The sequence below is a fragment of the Manis pentadactyla genome, chromosome 10 (genome assembly GCF_030020395.1).
Source record: "Manis pentadactyla isolate mManPen7 chromosome 10, mManPen7.hap1, whole genome shotgun sequence".
Lineage (NCBI taxonomy): Eukaryota > Metazoa > Chordata > Mammalia > Pholidota > Manidae > Manis > Manis pentadactyla.
Genome location: NC_080028.1, coordinates 40,372,785 through 40,382,870, shown reverse-complemented (window position 1 = coordinate 40,382,870; position 10,086 = coordinate 40,372,785). Strand labels below are relative to the sequence as shown.

General features: G+C 39.8%; 1 protein-coding gene across 1 annotated transcript; it reads left to right on the top strand.

The window, feature by feature from the left end:
• Positions 1–2,063: 2,063 nt before the first annotated feature.
• LOC118926494 (olfactory receptor 10C1-like) lies at positions 2,064–3,026 on the top strand. Its single transcript, XM_036913410.2, has one exon. It carries the CDS (start codon positions 2,064–2,066, stop codon positions 3,024–3,026), a length of 963 nt encoding a protein of 320 aa, XP_036769305.2.
• The last annotated feature ends 7,060 nt before the right edge of the window (positions 3,027–10,086 follow it).

Below are 10,086 nucleotides of genomic sequence, written 5' to 3'. Positions count from 1 at the left end.
GGGAAGCATTATCTTCGATGACTCTTTCATGTCACTATTACACAAGCTCATGGTTCTCCATCCAAAAACAGAGTATCATATAACACATAATCTTGTCCTGTCCTTTCTTTTTCTCTAGGTATCACCATTTTCTCTTTCATTTATGGCCGAAGTTCTCCAACCTGTTATTTCTGACAGTTTCTTTCATTTCTTAACTTCTGTTTTCTCATAAATAATTTCAATTTGGTCTGTGCTCTTCCTGGTCTTTCCTTTGCTGTGTAGAAACTATTTTGTTTAATGCAGTCACATTTCTTTTTGCATTTGTTGTCACATCCAAAAAATCATTACCAAAACCAAAGTCAAAAAGAAATGTTATTCAACCATAAAAAAAGAAAGAAATATGGCCATTTGACACAATATAGATGGACCTAGAGGACATTATCTTAAGTGAAATAAGCCAGAAACAAAAAGAGCAATACTATATGATCTCAGCTACATGAGGGATCTTTTTAAAAATGTTCAACTCATTAGAAACAGGTAGTAGAATGATCTGAGATGTGAGAGAAATGGGGAGATGCTGATCAAAGGAAGGCTAAAAACTTTCAGTTATAAGATCAATGAGTTTTGAGGACCTAATGTACACTGTGGGTGACTGTAGTTAACAACACTGCAATTTGTTAAGAGTAGACACTAAGCATCCTCATTACAAAAAGAAAGATAACTATGGGAGGTGATGTTCATTAACCTGATGGTAATTATTTCACAATGAATAAGCTTATCTAATCATCACATTATATGCACTAGAAACGAACAAGTTTATTCATCAATTATAACAATAAAGCTGAAAAATAAAATATAATAAAAAGTAGCATGTGTTCTCTTTGAAGAAATAGGGATCTTTGAAAATTAACAAGTTTTTCCCTTCTTTAGGTTAGTGCAAAAAAAACATTTTTCATATTTTTCATAAATTATTTTAATTAGTTCCATTGCAAATTTGAAATTCTGATTAGGCATATTCATTTATGTTGTTAGTTTTAGGTAATGAATAAAGTGAATGCCATGTGTGGGGTTTATGGAGCCTATTTTGAGTTCTTCATTGTTCTTATTGGATATCCCAAAGACCTGAACAGTCACTGTCATACTGGCGAACATCCATAAAGTTCAGTAATTATTTCAATTGCATGATGGAAATCTATTGGAAACTTTAGTTTCCTGCATTGGAACCTAAGTAGTGTAACAAACAGCAAAAGATTATCTCTGGAAAATGTATTCAAACATTGAAAACTAAATTTCCATTAAAAGTTCTTTGTTTTGTCTGACGAAATTCCTCTTGAGACAAATGTAATTAAGCTCTGCAATGGATGTAATCCCTATGGACTCTAGTCAGAACAAAAATGTTATAGTTTGAAATCGAAGGAAGTCTAGAAGACCAGCAAACAAGAAAATTCGCCTGTGGTTCTAGGTATGTTCTCCTTTTCAAAATATCCTACAAAATTACACTCATGTTGTGGAAAGGAGATTCTGCTAGTTTTGGTTTCCATTGATTTTAGTCGTCTACTCTTTAGCATACGCTTTTGAAATCTAAAAGAGTAAAAATATATATAAAAATGAATAACTGACTGGAAATAGACTCCCTTCCAAACCCCCAAGTATGGCATTAAGGAAGGTTGTAAATCCAAAAGGCCTGAATATAGCACCTTTATATTACACTTTATAAACTTAGGTTTTATGTGACTCCTTTACAATTAGAACACATTCATATACTGCATACATAAAAGCCTGTGTATGTGATTAGGATACTGATAACATTAAAATTAAAATATAGATTATGTAACTTAAAGCTATTGTTTTCCCTAAATTTCTGTGAAAATCGTTTAAGATCTAGAAATCAAAATCAGGAAGTAATTTTGGACCCAATTTAAATGGACAGTTATTTACAAAGATTTAGCAAAAGGAATATGAATGTCTAGGGGGTCAGTCAGACCACTGACGCTAGGAAAGCTTCTTCTCTGAGGTCTGATTGACACCTCTGCAGGTGCAGGGATTCCCTGAGGCCTTACCTGCCCCCTCTGCTGTCTCCACAGATGTCTGTCTCTGAGCCTGTAATAAGTGGAAACCAGTCTCTCTGCACCAAATTCACATTTGTGGCTTTTTCCTCTCTAGCTGAGTTACAGCCTGTGCTCTTCACTGTGTTCCTAATCATTTACTTGTTTACTGTGGGAGGAAACCTCACCATCATCTCCCTGATCCGGATCACCCCTTCCCTGCACACCTCTATGTATTTCTTCCTGTTTAACCTCTCCCTTCTGGAGATGTGCTATATTACCAGTGTGGTGCCTCAGATGCTGGTGCACCTGTTGGTGGAGACCAAAACCATAAGTGTGGGAGGGTGTGCAGCTCAGATGTATGTATTTACCATCTTGGGACTGACAGAATGCTGCCTGCTGGCAGCCATGGCTTATGACCGCTTTGTAGCTATCTGCTACCCACTGCATTATACTCTCCTGATGGGCCCTAGTGTGTGTTGGAAACTGGCGGCAGCATCCTGGATCACCGGAGTGGTGGTGGAGTCAGCCCAGACCACCTGGATCTTCACTCTGCCCTTCTGTGGAGCAGGAAAGATCCAGCACTTTTTTTGCGACATCATGCCTGTAGTGAAACTGGCTTGTGTTGATACCTCCCACAATGAGACTGTGATGTTTTTTCTCTCTGTGCTCTTCATTATGAGTCCCTGCTTGCTCATTCTGTGCTCCTACATTCGAATTCTGGCGACCATCTTGAGAATCCCTTCAGCAGCTGGCAGACGCAAAGCTCTCTCCACTTGTTCTTCTCACATCCTGGTGGTTTCTCTGTTCTATGGCACTGCCTTGTTCACTTATCTCCAGCCTAAGAGTGCACACACCCCAGAAACAGACAGAGCAACTGCACTCACGTACACGGTGGTCACACCTGCGCTCAATCCTGTCATCTACACCTTGAGGAACAAGGAAGTAAAGGAAGCCTTTCTAAGGATAACACAAAGGAACGCCCTCAGACGAACGGTCTAAACCAGCCATAGTAGATGAAACTTACACCACTGTACAGAGAGGTTACCTGAGGTTTTATGATCCCATTATGAATATATATTGTCATGAAAATGTTTGTAAGATAACAACAAGGAACAGTTGGATCTGTTTCACATTTTTCAATGTGCTTAAGCAACAGGGAACTATTAAATTGTTTATAATTCATTCAATCAGCAATATTCAATCAAAAAAGTTACAGAGCACCTCCTATGTTCTGTCCTGGACACTATTCAATTTTCCTTCTCCAAGGGTAACAGGATTTGGTAAGCATGTTTCACACCACTTTAATAGGGAATGGTTAATGCATTTGTAGTATCAAATGTAGACTGTTAGAATTTAAGTTCTTAAGTTGAGTATGCTCCCTTAATTACTCTGCTCTCTACATATCTTAATAATTATGCTGCTTTTAAAAATCAACTGTCAATAAATAATTCTGAGTGGTATACAGTATAACACACTCTAACTATTTAAACTATCAAAATATTTATCTAATTTGTAAATCCAGTGAGGTATCCTCATTCTTTATACAAAATAAGATTATTCTTTTGCTCTTATTCTCCTTTTTTTTCTTTTTTGCTTTTTTCATCTGAATTAAGTTTTAGAGGAACTTCTCCCTGCGTAACATTTACTCTTCTTACTCTCACTGTATTGGTTTGAATATAATTTACCTTATAGACTCCAATATATATCAGCTAATGATATTATTTTTAATCCCTTGAATAATGAAGAACCACGCTTCCATAAGGGAAAAACCTTTGATATTATCTTAATATTATTACCATAGACTCAAATCCTAATAGAAGTACAACTAAGTTATTTGGATGGGGCTTCAAGACGGAAAATTTATGCAGGCAGGTGAAGACAGACAATAATAGCCCATCATTGTGCCAGGAAAAATAAAATGCCACTAAAAGTTAATCATGTGGGAGAAATAATATAAAACCAAATCATATGTTATAGAGAGATTAACTATATTAAGACTGAAAATTGGCCCCTTGGTCACAAACATGTAAGTCACTGGTAGCTTTGGTAAAAGCAATGTCAGGAGTGAAAACTTTACTGCAGTGAATTAGAAAGTGAACAGAAGGTGAGAATGTGGAAACAATGAATAAGCAGTGAGTGATTTCAAGAAGCTCAACTACTAAACAGAAAAAGACCTGGGAGGACATAGAAAGACAAGAGGTCAGAGAGCATTTCTTTAAGGCAGCAGAGGACAGAGTATGTTTGAGTGCTATTGGGATGAAACCAACAAGGAAAGAAGGTAACTGAGGATGCTAAAAGAGAGCGCTCTCAGGGAGCAGAAGGGGATAAGATGCAGAACACAGAAGTGGAAATTATCCTCACAGGAGAGATGAGAACCACCATGCCTGGCAGGGCACAGGAGCAAAAGAATGGGTGTGACTGCAGGTTAAATTTCAGGGGTAGCATATATACAAATATATATGTTGTAAATGTTGTTTAAATATACTTCTATAAACATATCATTATAAATATGTTGTATAAGACATATATATATATATATGTATATGTTATAAATACAGATTTTTCCCTGACTTTAAAAAAATCATAATGTTTATTGCCTTCTGGTCTGTGTGTCACCTGTTCTCATGAATTGTTGATTGAGAGTTGTTCCTAGGGAGTATTAATCCTAAACCCCTACTGTGCTACTAACTGTAGCCCAATTTTGGAAATGCCCTCAGGCACAAGGACTCAATTATTTGGCATCTGGAAAGCATCTGGATTGAATCTTGAAATGGTGATGTTCAGAGGATATAAGAGGTGGCTGTAACTTATAGCAAAAGCTCTAAGTTTATTCTGTAGATACTTGTATCTGGGATTGTAAACGATCGTGAGGTATAGGTCTAAGCAATAAAGAATTTGAGAAAAAAAGAGCAGAACAGGAAAGCAAGGAGGAAACCTCCTCCCACACGCATACAGAGGAAGCAACTACAGCAAATACAACTAATGCTGAAAATGACCTGAAGACTGCAGAACAGACCACCTACACCTGGTAAAGAAGAGAAGACTACCCAGAAAAGGGTAAAGTGGCAGAGCTGAAATTGAGCAGGACCAAAGCCCTTCCCCACCCCAGCCCACTTGAGTGAGGAAGAGGAGCAGAGTGGGGAGGGGATAGGTGCCCAGGAACTCTACACAGCTGGCTCCGGAGATCTGCTCTGAGAGCACAAAGACACATTGCATTGGGTTCTGTCAATTAGCAAGGCTGAATACCAGATACAGTTGAAACATTCTGGGAGCTGAGACTCCAACCACTTGTAGAGGACAGGCTTGCTCCACCAGTCCTTCTGAGAGCCACAGCAGAGGTAGCAGTTTGAGGGACTTGTCAGCAGTGGGAGGAGTGCCAGAAGGGTGAGGGTTGGACAGAGCTCCCTCCACAGGAGGAAGTGCAGGTAGACATATCTCCCTAGCCCTCCCTCAGCCCAACAGGTTGGGCACTGTAGGGAGCCCCAGGTTCTCCATCCCCCTCACTGGCAGTGCAGGCCTGAGGCAGCTCCATGCACATCGGAGCAGCAGCCCACTCAGACCAGTAGCAGTGTCAGATGTTTATGCCAGACAAAAGGAGACTCTCCTAGCTTTCTCAGCCTTGTCTTGGCCCAATTAGGGAGGCTCCTGTGGGAGGCAGCTCTGAGAACATTTTCCTCCCTGGGGGCATCCAATCCCACTGCTGTGCATTTCACACTACTGAGGGGTCCCCGTGTGACTTACTGTTGCAGTGCACCCTGCCACTCCACACCTCACTGTGCCCTACCCTGTGCTAGACTCACACAACTGCCCTGCCCATCCCATTAACCCTATAGCTCCGCTATCACTGCAGCACAGGCAGAGGGTGGCTCCACCCACAATGGCCCTGCTCTAATCACAGAGGTAAACTGCTTGTCTAAAACTAAGACCACGGCCAGCAGACAGAAAGGCAGCTCCACCCATTGCCTACAAACAGCAACTGGGGCTCCATAGCAAAGGAGAACCAAGAATTGGAGAGGAAACAGTCCTAAGCTTCTAGGCACCACAAGATGCCTTCTTCATACAGTCATTTCTTTCTACACCAGGAAGCATAGCAGATCCATCAGATACAAAGGAAGAAACACAGAAACCATGATAAAATGAAGAGGCAGAGGAATTTGTCCCAAACAAAATTACAGGATAAGACACCAGAAAGAGTGTTAAATGAAACAGAGATAACCAAACTTCTTGATAAAGATTTCAAAGTAAAAGTTATAAATATGCTCACTGATCAGTAGAAAATTATTGAAGATCTCAGGGAGGACATCAATAAGAGATACAAGAACTGCAATAGAGCCACTCAGAACTGGAGAACACAATGCAAAATGGAAGAAATGAATAATAGACTACTGCAAGTAGAGGAGACAATTAATGAGATGAGATGGAAATTAGAGAACTAGAAAACAACAAAGGTGAGAAACAGAGAGAAAAAAGAATTTCTAGGAATGAAAGAATGCTAAGAGAGCTGTGTGGCTAATCCAAATGAAACAATATTCACATAATAGGGGTATCAGAAGGAGAAGAGAGAAACAAAGAGATAGAAGGTCTTTTTGAGGAAATAACTGTTGAAAACTTCCCCAATCTGGGGAAGAAAATAGCCACTCAGGTCATCAAAGTACAGAGAGCACCTAATAAAAGGAACCCCAGGAAGAAAACACCAAGACACAAAATAATTAAAATGAAAAACATTAAGGATAAGGAGGAAAGGATCAAAGATGATGGCATGAGAGGTGAGACAGAGGCTTCCTCCTAAAACCACATGTAATGTGAAAATATAACTAACACAACTAATCCTGAAAGAGCACCAGGCAGGAGGACTGTGCCACAGTGCATACACCTGGAGAAAAGAGCAGACCTCACGGAACAGGGTAACGTACCAAAGCTGTGGCCTGTTAGGATCAAAGCCCTTCCCCCACCCCAGCTCACCAGCTGGAGGAAGAGAAACGGGATGGGGAGGGAGTGGAGGCCTGGGACTGCTGAATACCTAATGCTGGAGATCTGCTCTGGGAACACAAACCTACATTTCATGGTGCTTTCATGATACTCTCGTGATTGTGGGACTGGAAAGCTAACACAGCAGAATTCCTGGAGAAACTGAGATGCCTGCCACTTGTGGAAAGCAGGGAACCATATCTGGCTGCTCTGGGACAAAGGAAGGGTGGGTGGTCTGAGAGACTTCCTAACAAGGAAGCCCTTAGCAGGAGGGCTGCTAAAGGGTTAAGGATTGCACAGATCTTACTGCTCAAGAGAAAGGACAGGTAGACAAAATTGTCTGGGTGCACTCTGCCCAGAAGGTTGGGAGCTTTCAAATTTCCAGGTGCTCCAGCTCCCTGGCTGGCTACACAGCTGCAGGGACCCCCTCTGTGGTAGGTAGCCTACTGTGCCTTTCTCCTGGCCATCCCAACCTGGCTCACAAACCAAGAAACCCTACCCTGGCGTTAGGCCAGCCAGAGGGAAGATCTGTCTACAGCAACTGCAAACACAAGGCATAGAGGCATATGCTGGGGTGCTCAGCCCACTGGTTCAGGCAGTGGAGACAGGTATAGCTGCCAGGAAGCAGGAAACAGCTCTTTCCTCCCCCAAGGCACCAATACCACTCCCCTGTGACCCCTGACATTGCTTCAGGAGCTGAGCAGCTCCAGAGAGTAGAGCTTCTGGGCACTAGAGGGCCCATATACAAAAATGAAATGCCAAAGGAACCTGGTTCAGAGTAAAATTAATACAACTCCTGAGAAAGATGACATGGACCACATGACTCTTTCTGAAAGGGAGATCAAAATAAAAATCATTAACATGCTAACTGAGGTACAGAAAGATATTCAAGATCTCAGGAATGAATTCTGGTTGGAGATCCAATCATTGAAGAGCACAATAGAGGGAATTAAAATCAGATTGGATATGGTGGAGGAGATGATAAATAACATAGAAACTAGAGAAGAGGAATAGAAAGAAGCTGAGGCACAGAGAGAAAAAACGATCTCTAAGAATGAAAGAATATTGAGAGAAATCTGTGACCAATCCAAACAGGACAATATTCACATTATAGGGGTACCAGAAGAAGAAGAGAGAAAGGGATAGAAAGTGTCTTTGAGGAGGTAATTGATGAAAACTTCCCCAATCTGGGGAAGGAGATAGTCTCTCAGGCCATGGAGATCCACAGATCTCCCAACATAAGGGACCCAAGGAAGTCAACACCAAGACATATAGTAATTTAAATAGCAAAGATCAAGGATAAGGACAAGACTATTAAAAGCAGCCAGAGAGAGAAGTAAAATCACATACAAAGGAAAGCCCACCAGGCTTTTATCAGACTTCTCAGCAGAAACCTTACAGGCCAGCAGGGAGGGGCATGATATATTTAATGAAATGAAGCAGAAACGCCTGGAACCAAGGTTACTTTATCTGGCAAGATTATCATTTAAATTTGAAGGAGTGATTAAACAATTTTCAGAAAAACAAAAGCTGATAGAATTTACTTCCCACAAACCATCTCTACAGTCTATTTTGGAATGACAGTAATAGATGGAAGTTTTCCTAAGGTTTAATAGTTGTCACCAGAGGAAATTAAACCACAATAAAGAAAGTAGTACAGCTAATTACTAAGCAAATGCAAAATTAAATTAACTATCCCCTAAGTCAATAAAGGGGTAGACAAAGAGTACAGAATATGATACCTAATATACAAAGAATGGAAGAGGAAAAAAAAGGAAGAGAGAAAGAAAAGAAACTTCAGATTGTGTTTGTAATAGCATATTAAGTGAGTTAAATTATACTCTTAGATAGTAAGGAAGTTAACTTTGAACCTTTGGTAACCATGAATCTAAAGTCTGCAATGGCAATAAGTACATACCTATGTATAATCACTCTAAATGTAAATGGACTGAATGCACCAATCAAAGGAAATAGAGTCACTAAATGGATGAAAAATAAGACCCATCTATATGCTGCATACAAGAGACACACTTTAAATCCAAAGACATACACAGACTAAAAGTGAAGGGATGGAAAAAGATATTTCATGCAACTAATAGAGATAAAAAAGCAGGAGTTGCAGTACTTGTACCAGACAAAATAGACTTCGAAACAAAGAAAGTCACAAGAGAAAAAGAAGGACATTACATAATGATAAAGGGGTCAATCTAACAAGAAGATATAACCATTATAAATATCTATGCTCCCAACACAGGAGCACCTACATATGTGAAGCAAATACTAACTGAATTAAAAGGGGAAATAGAATGCAATGCATTCATTCTAGAAGACTTCAACACTCCACTCACTCTGAAGAACAGATCAACCAGACAGAAAATAAGTAAGGACACAGACGCACTGAAAAACACACTAGAACAGATGGACCTAACAGACTTCTACAGAACTCTACACCCAAAAGCAGCAGAAGACACATTCTTCTCAAGTGCACATGGAACATTTTCAAGAATAGATCATACACTAGGCCACAAAAAGAGCCTCAGTAAATAAAAAAAGATTGAAATTGTACCAACCAGTTTCTCAGACCACAAAGATATGAAACTACAAATAAATTACACAAAGAAAATGAGAAATCCCACAAACACATGGAGGCTTCAAAACATGCCCCTGAATAACCAATGGATCAATAACCAAATAAACACAGAGGTCAAGCAATATATGGAGACAAATGACAGCAATAATTCAACACCTCAAAATCTGTGGGAAACAGCCAAGGCTGTGTTAAGAGGAAAGTATATTGCAAAACAGGCCTACCTCAGGAAAGAAGAACAATCCCATATAAGCAGTCTAAACTCACAATTAATGAAACTAGAAAAAGAAGAACAAATGAGGCCCAAAGTCAGTAGAAGGAGGGACATATAAAGATTAGAGCAAAATAAATAAAATCAAGAAGAATAAAGCAATAGAAAGAATCAATGAAAGCAAGAGCTGGTTCTTCAAGAAAATAAATAAAATAGATAAACCCCTAGCCAAACTTATCAAGAAAAAAAGAGTCTACACACATTAACAGAATCAGAAATGAGAAAGAAAAAAA